General features: G+C 41.7%; 1 protein-coding gene across 7 annotated transcripts in view; it reads left to right on the top strand.

The window, feature by feature from the left end:
• The window catches only part of LOC119740448 (dynein heavy chain 7, axonemal-like), a 100,328-nt gene that overhangs the window by 12,247 nt on the left and 74,423 nt on the right, over positions 1 to 13,658 (top strand). For 5 of the 7 annotated variants that reach the window (XM_038215764.1, XM_038215765.1, XM_038215767.1 and 2 more), the window contains exons 13-27: positions 460 to 480; positions 2,467 to 2,594; positions 2,825 to 3,128; positions 4,333 to 4,479; positions 4,979 to 5,115; positions 5,744 to 6,008; positions 6,690 to 6,824; positions 8,502 to 8,650; positions 9,313 to 9,499; positions 10,235 to 10,321; positions 10,539 to 10,844; positions 11,432 to 11,895; positions 12,341 to 12,612; positions 12,798 to 12,925; positions 13,410 to 13,622. In XM_038215764.1, the coding sequence (XP_038071692.1) occupies positions 460 to 480; positions 2,467 to 2,594; positions 2,825 to 3,128; positions 4,333 to 4,479; positions 4,979 to 5,115; positions 5,744 to 6,008; positions 6,690 to 6,824; positions 8,502 to 8,650; positions 9,313 to 9,499; positions 10,235 to 10,321; positions 10,539 to 10,844; positions 11,432 to 11,895; positions 12,341 to 12,612; positions 12,798 to 12,925; positions 13,410 to 13,622 (2,943 nt within the window). The remainder of the gene's footprint in view (positions 1 to 459; positions 481 to 2,466; positions 2,595 to 2,824; positions 3,129 to 4,332; positions 4,480 to 4,978; positions 5,116 to 5,743; positions 6,009 to 6,689; positions 6,825 to 8,501; positions 8,651 to 9,312; positions 9,500 to 10,234; positions 10,322 to 10,538; positions 10,845 to 11,431; positions 11,896 to 12,340; positions 12,613 to 12,797; positions 12,926 to 13,409; positions 13,623 to 13,658) is intronic. The other 2 variants (XM_038215770.1, XM_038215769.1) reach the window with 2 other exon arrangements.

The following is a 13,658-nucleotide window of genomic DNA, read 5'->3' on the forward strand; positions in this document are numbered from 1 at the left end:
TTTTTACCTTGACTACATGCAGACACCTACATTTGATCAACACAAAAAAAATCTGAAAAAAAAATAAATCCCTACCTACCCTATATTCAAATGCCATGTAATCGGAAGCAGAACTATTTTGTTTGTTTGCCTTATGCCCTGCTACGTGTTAAGTAAGAGAAGAATGCAAAATTTAACAGGCGGTAACTTGAAGTTGAGTCCAGAGGTACCCCATAAAACCTCTTAAAACCTTGAGGCAAACATCTAGTTACCACCAACGGAATTTTACATTCTCCACTGAGATCTGTGATATTAAATTTAGATAAGGATTTTAGTTTGTGCTGCTGTGTGATGCATTAAGAAAGTATATGGCTGCTTCATTTGCATTTTTTTTAATTCATTGCAATACTGCAACTCACCCCAACTTGCCCCCTTGTCTATTGCATCTGATTTTTTCCCCTGCATGGCATGTATACACAGGACGGAGCTGACCAGAGAAAGGTTTGTAAAAAAAGTTGCTTGGTTATTGTGCACACACACATTTCTAACATCACCGGTGGTTCTTGGTATATATTGTTACTGTAACCAAAGTCTGTTCTTTAAAGCCAGAGTCCATCATTTGCAGCTATCCAAAAAGTAACTGGCGTAATTATTGTTGAAAAAACATACTTGGTTGAAAGATAGTAAGGGGACTAAACTCCCTGTGAAATTATTCTTTCTGGCAAGCTGTCATTTGGAAGAAATCAACAAAAGAAGGCCTTTCCAACCTTATGTTATTCGGCAAAGCGCGGGCAAGCATTGGCACGACGCACACGCGTGCGCGGTTGCTATAATTTGTCGGATCAGTGCGCGACATGGCATAGCTGCAATCAGCTCAGTGAGAACGTGTCTCGGACGCTGAATTCAGGCCCAATTCAAAACATGATTCAGCAACTTTTGATTTGAAATCGAGATCCTAGAATGTTGCTTTTCTCGAAATATACAGCTAAAGCTGAGCTGAAACTTCATCAGATTAGTTGTTCAGCACCCTTCTTTAGATCTTGAGCACTTTTGTTGCTTCAAACGAATAAAATGCACAAATTACGAATGATGGACTATACCTTTAAAGGTACGTTGTACGTAGGATCATTTGCTTTTGTGCATTTTTTTTTCATTTGAAGCAACAAAATCGCAAAAAAATTTCAATAGCGTGCAAAACAACAAAACTGTTGCACTTTCAACTCAGTAGATACTAAATATTTTGAGAAAACAGAGAAAAGTTGTGCACAATTTGTTGGGTCTTGTAACTGGATTCATTGCTAACACACGTTAAAAAAAGTGTGCTTGTGGGCTCGCTATTTTGAAACCACCTTCAGTGTTTAGTTTTCTTCTAAACAATACTATTTCAGGCGGGAAAAAAACAGTATTTGATACCAGTCCTATCTTCAATTATGAGCACAAATTTCTGTCATTAAATTTGTAGTTTTTAGGTAATTGCAAATGGTCCCATGTGGCTTCAACTGTACCTATAAAATTGACAGTCCAAACAAAAAATGCACTTCTTATCGCCTCTTTTGATTTCACTGGTACTAATATTATCGAGACGTTCTGAAAGATACTTTTTTCCGCAATTTTCTCTGCTCACAGTTTCTTCCCTTGTTTCACAAAAAAAAATCACATTTTCTGTCACACTTCCAGCAATTATGTATCTTACAACAGTGCTCACTTTTCACATCTGTATCTTCTCATTCTATACCGGTAGCTGTAGAACTTTTTGATATGATTGCCTAACATTAAACAATGATTATCGTGTCTCTCCTTGCCATATCAATCTTAGAATAACTCCTCTTTCAAAGGTTTTTTGGTGGCACTTTTGTATCCTACAAGTAACACTTCTCTTTCGAAAGTTTTCACGAGTTTTAATTTATGTCCTTTTTAGAAAACTTGCTGTGGGAAATTTTTCTCTGTAAATGGTCTACTTTGGAACTGTCTATCTAAGAACTGAACTGATGTTTTGCAGTTTCCTTCCACATTTTTTGTTGTGTATGATTTTAGTACCGAAGACCTTACACATTTGTTCTTTAATGTCACTGGAGACTGAAAGTCATTACTTTTGATAATACGGAATAACGTCAAAACAAATATACAGCATATGTTTCAAGTTTAAAAGAACAGTATGACCATAAGGGCAGTGTTTACAAATTCCATACAAATGAGCTATTTATTCTACCACAACATGAACCTGAAAATGCTGCAAAAACTGAGAAATTTTAAAATGCACAAGAAATTGTCAAACCCTCAAAATAAACATAAGTCCAGTTATTGTTATATTTTATATTAGGCACATTAGACCAGTCAGGTATCAAGTAACATGTTATAAAATTCACTCATTCAAAAGTTTCCTTTATTTTACATTTCTTGGTTTTTCATCAATCGTCCAATAGTCTAGTACTTTTTTTTTTTAGCAGCAATTGATGTACCCCTTTTTGTTCCCCCCCCCACTCCCAGGTGATCCGTCTGGGTATGTTTGAGCTTCACTGTGATGAGCTCATCCGTGCTCTGTCCAAGAGAGCTGAGACTCTCAGCGGTCGTCTGCTAGCCAGGATGAACATGGACCATGCAGAAGCCAACAGAAAGTGAGTCGTACATCCAAAACGTCGAACCTAAGTTTCTGTTTCTGCTCGGCCACGCACTAACACCATCTTCTGGTAGTTCCATACCTTGGTCGGGTCTTGGGCGAGTCCCAAATAAGGTTTTATAGGATGGGCTTTTGCAGTAAGATTTCTTATGTCCATCAACTTTTGTTAAAGCTTCAGTCTTTGTCGCTCATTAAACAAGCGCTAAATTGCCTATTATCTTGGTTTAGACTATGTGATGAGTACGAAGCCATTGCAGAGAAGGCCCTGACCACCCCGCCCAACACGGACAAGCTGATGGAGCTGTCGGAGTTCATCGAGGGCGTGGAGAAGAAGACCATCTTTGAGCTGGAGAAGCAGCTGATCCTGAGCAGGGACCGGCTGGCCTTCCTGGTAGACTACGCCAGCTTCTCCCCGGCCGAGATGCGTCTGAACAGCAGCACCTTCCAGTGGCACGAGCGCATGCCTGAGATCTTTGCTGAGCACAAGCAGATCGTGTCCGAGAAGACCTCACAGTACCAGGATGGTCTCAAGGTATATAGGCAACAAGATACAACGGACTAGGTGTCACAACCCAGATTGATGTAGAAGCTGATCATTGTTGCGGGTATCCACACATTAGTCATCCTTCCTAGACTGTTTGGGGAGGGTTCTTAACTTTACCACCAAACTTGCTGGGGTCGCTGACAGGTTCAAATGTATTGCAGCATTGTGGTCATTGTAGTCGGGTCCATCACAAGTCACGATAAGTCCATCACAATTCCTCCAGTCTCAATTCAGGTCACTAGCTATTCAAATGAATTGTATCTGAGGACAATCCTTTGCTGTTGTTCACCCCTGGCACGGGCCAATTTCATAGAGCTGTTTAAGCACAAAATTTGCTTAAGCACAAAAAACCTTGCTTAGTATAATCAGGTTACCGGCCAAAACTCCATGCGATGTACATTGCTTGTGACTGGTATTTAGCTGTTGTTCACGTAGCATAACAATCGCATGGAGTTTTAGTGGTTAACCTCATTATATTAAGCAAAGTTTTTTTGTGCTTAAGCAAATTTTGTGCTTAAGCAAATTTTGTGCTTAAGCAGCTTTATGATATTGGGTAAACTTGTGACTGGACTTGTGAAAGGACTCAAGGGCGGATCCAGAACACAAATTTGGGGGGGGCCAAAACAAATTTTGGTCCCCCAAAAAAGTGGGTCAAAAAAATTACGGCGTGGGGTTCAGGGCCCGCTTAAGGGCCCCGAAAATTTTTTTGATTCTAGATGATCTGTGGTGCGATCTGAGGCAATTTCTGACCACTTTAATCAATGTTTTTTTTTTAGGAAAAGATGGTGGTGTACTCATTGCCTGCCTTTATTGCGATGTCAAAAAGTGGGTAAAAAAAATTACGGCGTGGGGTTCGGGGCCCGCTTAAGGACCCCGATTTTTTTTTGGATTTTAGATGCTATGTGGTGCGATCTGAGGCAATTTCTGACCACTTTAACCAATGTTTGTTTTGAGGAAAAGATGGTGGTGTACTCATTGCCTGCCGTTATTGCGATGTCACATAAAAAAAAAAATTGATTTCGTTTTGGGGGGGGCCATGGCCCCCTTTGGCCCCCCCCTGGATCCGCCCTTGAAAGGACTTGTGATTTACTAATGAAATGATTTGTGATCGGATCGACTACCACTTCACCACACCGTGACAAATGATAAACTCTGAGTTGATTGCAGACATTTACTCTCGTTTTGTTTTTAGCTGAGGCGTGAGCGTTTCCAGGAGGAATTGGAAGGTTACTCCAAGCAACTGGAGGAGTTCTCATCCTTTGGTGACATGTCTGAAGTTGGCCGGTACCTGAAGAAGGCCCAGGCCCTGACTGTCAGGCTGGAGGCAGCAATGGAGAAGGTAAAATGCCCATCTCACCCCTCGAATACGGCTTGACTCAGATTTGTCCTTTCCGATAGTCCCATCTTGACTTTTAGAAACATCGTCCCCATAGTCCCTGGTCTTTGCCTCAGTACACCTTAAAAATCCACATGGTTTTTAAAGTAAAGGTGCTTTTAAAAAAGAGAGGTTGCATGCCTACTCTTCCCTCTGTGCACTTGACATTGTAAAATTTACAAATATTCTGGTATGGCACTGACACGTTTTTGTCATTTCCCAATTCTTGTTTCAGAAAATGTTTACACTCAACACATGAAAGTACTTTACTTTCAAAACCATGTTCATATTATCTTAGGTAAAAAGTACACTAAAGATAATCAGATTACGCTTGTATTTTACGGTCAGACAACTTCTGAGATTCTAATGCTGCAGTGATGCTGCTTGATCATGTTGGTTTGTTACTGTAACTGAATTCCCAATTTTGATACAACAAATGCATCTTGTTTTATTTCTCTTGCAGATTGAGGCCTTCAATCAAGAGGAGGAAGCCTTTGGATGGCAGACCTCTGCCTACCCACAGCGTAACACCATCATGAGCACCTTGCAGCCATACCACAAGCTGTATGAGACCACTGTGGAGTTCAATACCAGACACAAGTGAGTCTATGCTATTATGTTTGTTATTGTCTGAGTTATTATCTGCGTTTGTCAGCAACTTTTGGCAAAACTGAGAAATGATAAAGTAGCTCAGCTCAACTGCATACTACGACATGATATACAGTGGAACGCTGCTATAACGAACATCGTGGGATCCACAGAAAGTGTTCGTAATAACGATCATTTGGTGTAGCGAATTTGAGCCGCCGGTACCCTCTGTTGACCAATAGTGAACTGGCATTTCTCACATCCCGCGGCCGCACAAGTAGTCGTCACGAAACTTTAGCAACGGATGGCTTTCCCTTTTATTCCTTGGGGAAATAATAGCCATCTATCGCTCTTGAACACTCAAACACGATGTAACTATGGGTCGTTTGATGTTCGGGAATTAAAAGTGGCTCAAATAGTGTTTAAAACATGTACAACCAGTATATTTTTTTGTTAATATGATGACTTTTTCAACAACAATTTTCAGTACGTTGTGTACATTAAAACCGGGAGCCAAGGCTGATGTTCAGTATAGCCGAATGTTCGGTATAGCGGTGTTCGGTATAGCGGCGTTCCACTGTAATACATTGTGGCATATGGGCGTGATGAATTTAGTCTATTCATCTCTTGCAATACTCAGACAATGGATGGACGGCGCCATGCACGAGGTGGACCCAGACAAAGTGGACCAGGACGTGGGCAACTACTGGCGCACCCTGTACAAGCTGGAGAAGACCTTCGGCGACGTACCCATGGCCCAGAAGATTGCCTCGCGCATGAAGGACAAAGTGGAGACCTTCAAGGATTACATCCCACTGGTGGCGGCTCTCTGCAACCCTGGGTTGAGGGACCGTCACTGGGAGTCTATGTCTGATATCGTCGGGTTCCCGTTGAAGCCAGATGAGGTAGGTCTTCAATTTACTGGACTTTTTACAAGTACACAGTGAAGAAATAGATTGATTGAAGAACTCAAGTGCCGTTACCGCCGTATCAGTTTTGTGATCGAGTCCATCATAAGTCCTCACAAGTCTGTGACAAGTCATCCAGCCCCAAGACAAGTCGCAAACTATTCAAATAAAATGTTGGCAAAGGCATTCCTTTGATATTGTTCATCCGCTGTTACTTGTGGCCTGACTTGTCATTAGATTCGTGATTTATGTGGCAGTGGACTTGCAAAGGACTTGTGATGGACTGAACAGCAATGTAACTTACATTTTTGCTTGTAATTTTTCTTTGAAAAGATGTTGCTGACTTGGGTATGTTCAGATGAAAATTGGTCATGCAAGGAGAGTTAGCTTTGCCCATTTGGAGCTGTAAACTTGTCCAAAAGGCAGTAGTTTTTTAGCAGTTTGTAAACCATTTGAAGAGATCCTTGTGCTTCAGCTTTGGCAAGACACTTTCACATATTCTTCACTTCACCCATGATTAGATAATAACATCGAGTTAAAAAATACATTACCGTTTTTGAAATCTGATCGAAACAAATTAATTTCTTTCCCTTACCTTAACAATACTCTGCCCTTTTTGTCCCTAACATCTTGCATGCTAGTCATTGAATTGTTTTTCCCGTTGGTTCTTGGCTTCAGGATACCACCTTGTCCAAGATGATTGATATGAATCTGGAGCCCTTCCTGCCCAAGTTTGACAGCATCAGTGAGTCGGCCAGCAAGGAGTACTCCCTGGAGAAGGCAATGGAGAAGATGGTGGGGGAGTGGGATTTGGTGAGTCTTAATCGTCATCCTAATCAATCTTTACAGAACTTGAGAATAATCCCAACAGTGGACCCTTCCTGTCGTCAATCAAACAGTGTGCGTTGACCAAGTGGATAACGACAGTGGTCAGGTTTTCCATGATAGCTCCATCAAACTCAGTCACATGCAATGTGAGAAATGTACACAAACCAATGGTGGGTCCATTATTGAGACATTCTTGCCAAAACATTGTTTGGTTGGACAAGTAATAATGAGTGAAGCTTGATCTGAATGTGCATCCTCCAAAATACTTTTCTATTAGGAAAGTTTGGAGAACACCAACACAGGGTGCAGGGATTTTTCAGACTAAAGTCTGAAATCAGACCTTTTGAATCTGAGAGAAAGGTGTTATCAGTTTAGAAAGAAATGCATCTCTCAAACCAGTCACCCAATTTTCAGGCCTTTTTAACATTGGCATTGACATTTTCCAATCCCACTTGCGGCAGTTTTATTTGTACATAATACTGGAAATTAAGAGTAAAACATGTCAGTCTCCCCTAGTGTTGTATTTGATAGATATAATTTATCTTGCCGTTGATCTAACAATTAGCATTGATTTAAAGATTCGGATATAATCTTCTTGTTCATTTGTGATTCATCTGCTGGCAATTTTAAAGGCTTCAAATTTGTGTGACCCTTCTAAGTAATACGGGCTGAACGGCTGATTCTCAGTTTGTGCTGGTTTATTTCTGTTGAGGAACGAAGACAACGTGTTACTTGGTCTTCGACCGAAAACAGAATCAAATATACAAAATACAAAAGAATGACTGTACAAAATACTTATGAAATAATCTAGATACTAAATACCAAAAAGGATTCATCAATATTTACTCAAGATCCCGCGGTTTGCGCCTAAATTCGGGCAGCGTCCACCATATTGAATTTTACTGTGAAAACCCAATAAATACAAGATAATTAATCCAATCTTATATAATAATGAAGAAATGAACTGCTGAATTTCTTCTACAATATCGAAATATCTATCACTCTTACGATAAGATAATTAAATGAATTCTTGAATACATGAAAAATCACAAGTCAATCAATATCCTGAAATAATCAAATATGCTTCCAAAATCAACTAATATGACCTAAGAGCAATCTAAATCTACTCAAGGATAGTACCTGTTAACTGTGAATTAATATAAGTTATTATTATGAGAAAGATTGAGGTAAAATGTAAAAAGATCATTACCTGTTGAGGAACGAAGACACCGTGTTACTTGGTCTTCGACCGAAAACAGAATGACGAAATGTGGAAAGCGCGCGAACTGGTTTACAAAACCAAGAGGGCGCTCGCTAATTTAAATAACAGAAAACGATTACGTAATGTAAAAATAAATAGAGGGGGGTTCGCATCGCAACCGTCACATTATTCCCCCTCGAGAGAAAATGTCGTCCTCGACATTTTGTTTAACGTACACTATTTATACAATGATAATATAAGAAAGTATTAAATAAAAGAACAAAGAACCGAAAAGTGTTCAGCCAGAATGCAACATTATGCATAATACATGCAACTGTTTCTCAACCTTATTTTGCCCTGAGAAAGTGTATAACCAAAGCCGCACTTTTCCTTTGCTTAGAAACTTGGACTCTGAATTTAAAGATTGCTTAAGACCATCTCTGTGTTTGTCTGTCCTACAGATGGAGTTTGTCATGATTCCCTACCGTGAGACCGGCACCATGATCCTGTCCTCAGTTGATGACATCCAGGTCCTGTTGGACGACCAGATTGTCAAGACCCAGACAATGAGAGGCTCCCCGTTCATCAAGCCATTCGAAAATGAGATCAAGTATGAACTTTCCCTCATCAGATACACTTGAAGGAACTAACTAATTAAATTTCTCAAAAAAAATTAGGTGAGGTACAAAAACTTTTTTGGTTTAGACTTTGAGAGATAAAAACAAGTGTAATTTCTCAATAAAATCCCGAATACCGGTTTGTAAATAATGCTGTGTATTTGTGCATAGAGGCCGGATTCTGCCAGATTTCTGCACAGTTAAGGCAAATAAAAATACTTCTGCTTCCGATTACATGGCATTCAAAAATAGGGTAGGTAGGTAGGGAATTTGGGTTTTTTGGGGGCAAATTTTTGTGTGTACAATCATATGGAGGCATCTGCGTGTTGTCAAGGGTAGAAGGTGGTAATTGATGGTTTTGGGTGTTTTTTTCTCATTTTTCCCATAAAAAAATTAGGGTAGGGGCTTGTCAGAGTAGGGTAGGTAGGGAAACCAGAAGCAGAACTATTTTTTTGGCTTAACAGGTGATTAATTGGATGGGTGGGGTCCTGCATGATAGACTTAAGTTTTTCAGTGTCACCTCCTCAAAGATAACACGAAGGTCTCTCACATCCATACCAATCACTTTAGCAGATAAAAGCTGATAGTATAGTTTAGTTTGATTATTACTGATGACAAGCTGTTTCTCCCCATATTTCTCTGTCCTTACCTCCAGGGACTGGGAAGGCAAGCTACTGCTCCTGCAGGAGATCCTTGACGAGTGGCTCAAGGTACAGGCCACCTGGCTGTACCTGGAACCCATCTTCAGCTCCCCAGACATCATGGCTCAGATGCCTGAGGAGGGCAGGCGCTTCGCCACCGTGGACAAGAACTGGAGGGACATCATGAAGGCAGCAGTGGTGGTAGGTATTCATAGCCGGACTCTTAAAGGACATTCAAATCCTGAATTAATCCCTGCCCACTATGCACATGCTTCTTTCTAATGACACACTGCATGTTCCAGCTGCCTGCATCATACACACATGAACGCAAGTTGGACTTTAGTGTGCGCATACCACACCTATATCACGGCTATGATTGGTCAAACATCTTGAGGCTGAGCTTAATGAGCGGTCGTTTGCAAGTTAAATATATGTCAGCGAACATTCACTGGGGTTTGTAACTGCAACAAAACTTCATTTTCCCCTGATTTCAAGATAATCAAATGCAGATAAAGTTCTAAAAATATGATAGGCAATAACATACCATAAGCAAAGATTCAGATCATCTGTGTGATCCTGCATGCAGAAGTCATAAATTATTTTCATTTTTTAGAAAAGAAAAAAAAAAGTATGCCTATGTAGCTGTGATGAACCAAGCCGGAGAAAGGACATTCACATGGTACTTCTCTTCTCATGCCTTCTCTTTTCCCATGGGCGGGCCAATCGCAAGGCCAAACGCCACTCAAGATGACAGCTGCAAAACAAGAAACAAAGAAGGAAACAGGCAATCAGTGTCACAGGCAATCCAAGAAGCTTGAACTAGATTCTGTATTCCATTCTTCAGACCACCCCTATACTTAATATGAGAATCATAACAGAGAAATCTACTTTGGAAAAATGTTCATCAAGTACTTGTCTGTATTTCTTCTTGTTCAGGACAAGCATGTGCTGGCCGTCACCGAGATTGAGAAGATACTGGAGAGACTAAAGAAGTCTAACGAACTGCTGGAACTCATCCAAAAGGTACCCAATTAAGATTACGATGAATGAACAAATAATAAAGCAGCCCTGTCTAACTAAGGGGATAATGCAAAATGATATAATTTGTCATGCGAGGTTTACCTCGAGGTTGTACAAGGTTTTACAGGGTACCTCAGGGTTCAACCTCAAGTTACCACTCATGATTTTTCTGCATTTTTCTCTTACCAACTTTGATGTTTAACACACATCCTCCCCTCAGGGCCTCAACGACTACCTGGAGAAGAAGCGTCTCTACTTCCCTCGCTTCTTCTTCCTGTCCAACGACGAGCTGCTTGAGATCCTGTCAGAGACCAAGGATCCGACCCGGGTCCAGCCCCATCTCAAGAAGTGCTTTGAGGGTATCGCCTCGCTAGAGTTCACTGACATCTTAGACATCACTCACATGAAGAGCAGCGAGGGGGAGGTGGTGCAGCTCAATGAACCCATCTCTACCTCCAAGGCTCGGGGACAGGTGGAGAAATGGCTGTTGGAGCTGGAGGGACTTATGATCAAGAGCTTGCACAAAGTAAGGACTGTTACTTCCGTCTCACGCACACATGGGAATTAACGTTCCAGTGTATTTTGTTTGGTATTTGCTTGCATATACTGCATATGCTTGACATCTCCTTGTCCCTACCCCAAGAAGTGATATGATGTTGAGGAACTAAGAAATGTTGATTTTGCCCTTTTGGTTTACACTGAAATGTTAGTTTGGATTGATTATGTTTTTGCAGAGTTAAACTTAATCACTAATTTTACCAATACAATGCTCAATTGTTAAGCATTTGCCTCAAAGAATCCACTTTTGAAGTTTACGTTCCACTCGTGCATATGTGACACTACAGATATTTATTCTTCTGTTAATATGCGGGGAAAGAAACGAACACAAATGCATTCAGAAGCTTCATAATTAGAAGTAAATTCACTTTGAACACCAGTGTCCAAAATAATGTGGTGTTGTCGCTTAGTACAAAATGAATACCACTAGACAGTAACGAATGTCAACTTTTATCCATGATGCGCAGAAATAAAACAGGATTTGCACCTCTAACAGCTAGCCGATCTGTGTTGTGAAATGCCTCTACCTCGTATCTTCAATGCATGTGATAACAGGTTATCAAGGAGTGCATGGACGCCTACGCCAAGCGAGAGCGAATCAAGTGGGTCATCGAGTGGCCCGGCCAGGCCGTGCTCTGCATCTCCCAGAAGTACTGGACCGACGAGATCCACAAGGCCATCCGCTCGGGCCAGAAGGACCTGGAAGCCTACCTGCAGCTCAACAACAGCCAGATTGACGACATCGTGGAGCTGGTGCGAGGAAAACTCAACAAGCAGAACCGGACCACACTGGGGGCCCTGGTGGTGCTGGACGTGCACGCCCGAGACGTCTTGTTCCAGTTGGTCCAGGACAAAGTCAGCAGTGAGAACGACTTCAGCTGGCTGAGCCAGCTGCGCTACTACTGGGTGGAGGATCAGATGCTGACTCGCATGATCAACTCCATGCTGGCTTACGGCTACGAGTACCTGGGCAACTCAGGACGTCTGGTCATCACCCCCCTCACGGACAGATGCTACAGGTAAAAGCTTTTGATTGCTGAAGCTTTGATTTCAGAAGTCCACCCAGGACTCTCTCCAAAAGAGTCCGAGAGATATCAGCATCTAAAAACATGTATACTGTTGCTTGCGTTTCCACCCCCTCCCCCTCCACAAAATTGAGATTCTTTGCTGAATCAGTAGCCAGCATTCTTTGTTTTCCATTTTGCTTATGAAAAAAATCCTGACAAATTATATATAATTCAAACCAGCCGGGAAAGCTAACCTTTGCCATCTTGATGTTCACATGAAAATAAATGCACTACGTCAGGAGGTCACAGGTTCAAGCCCAACCCAGGTTATCTTGTGTGTTATTTCTTCCATGCCCTTCCAACATCCCAAGCAACAAGTATTAAAATTTGGTGGTGGATGTTTTGTTATTTGATTCCTAACAAGCAACAATGTTTGTATGTCGTGACTTCCCAACAGAACCCTGTTTGGAGCCCTGCACCTCCACCTGGGAGGGGCACCCGAGGGTCCTGCCGGCACCGGCAAGACCGAGACCACCAAGGATTTAGCCAAGGCTGTGGCCAAGCAGTGCGTGGTCTTCAACTGCTCAGACGGTCTGGACTACCTGGCCCTGGGCAAGTTCTTCAAGGGACTGGCCTCCTGCGGCGCCTGGTCCTGCTTTGATGAATTCAACCGCATCGACCTGGAGGTGCTGTCTGTGGTGGCTCAGCAGATCCTTACTATTCAGAGAGGTATGTTTATTTGTCTGCGGTGTTGTAGTGTCCTTTGCCAGGTCCCCTATTCAAGTGGAGCTGCTCTCGTTACTGCTCCTCAAATCTTTTTCAGTTAACAGCAATTACAATGTCGACCTTGGAAGTGATTTTTACTGCACACTTTTTTTTGTAACTTGAGGCTTTGATCATTTCTTGCATTGTAGGCATCACCTCTGGTTCCAGCACGCTGCTGTTTGAGGGAACGGAGATCAAACTTGACCCAACCTGCTCCGTCTTCATCACCATGAACCCAGGTTACGCTGGCCGATCCGAACTTCCTGACAACCTCAAAGTAAGTCAGTCAAAAATTTAAAGAAATCATCTTCTCACTACTAAGTGAATATTACAAAGGTATTGCTGTTTCATTCATTTCATGGGCTTAGGTGAACATAAAATGGTCATAGTTTGAGAGTGTACTTGACTTCCGTTGGTCTGGTCAGTACTGAGAGGAATCTGTTACTTCCTACAAAAAAAACCCCAAATAATGGAATAAAATGAATTTATGAATCAGAGGAACCAAATCAATCTGTTTAGTTTCAACTGTTTAGAAAGCAGATATCAATGATTCAAACAGACCTGAAAGAGAAACTGTGGATTTTCTTCTAATTTGTAAATCTGTCGTTTATCATGAGAATAAACTACATGACTTAACACTTGTTTGCAGAGATATCACGTCATGCTTGAACACAAATTCAGTTTTGTATTTCTTAAGCATGATGTAGCACATTCGTCTGAATTGCCAGTGACACAGCATATCTGGTTCCTTTTGGCTTCAGGCCCTGTTTCGCACTGTGGCTATGATGGTGCCCGACTACGCCATGATCGCAGAGATCGTGTTGTACTCCTGCGGTTTTGTGAAAGCCCGCCCTCTGTCCGTCAAGATCGTTGCCACCTACCGTCTGTGTTCAGAGCAACTGTCCTCCCAGCACCACTACGATTACGGCATGAGGGCTGTCAAGTCTGTGCTGACTGCTGCCGGAAACTTGAAGGTCTGTCTGGAGTACTTCTGTTCCTCATGCTTGAAT

This window comes from Patiria miniata, unplaced genomic scaffold, assembly GCF_015706575.1.
Source record: "Patiria miniata isolate m_02_andy unplaced genomic scaffold, ASM1570657v1 HiC_scaffold_5, whole genome shotgun sequence".
NCBI lineage: Eukaryota > Metazoa > Echinodermata > Asteroidea > Valvatida > Asterinidae > Patiria > Patiria miniata.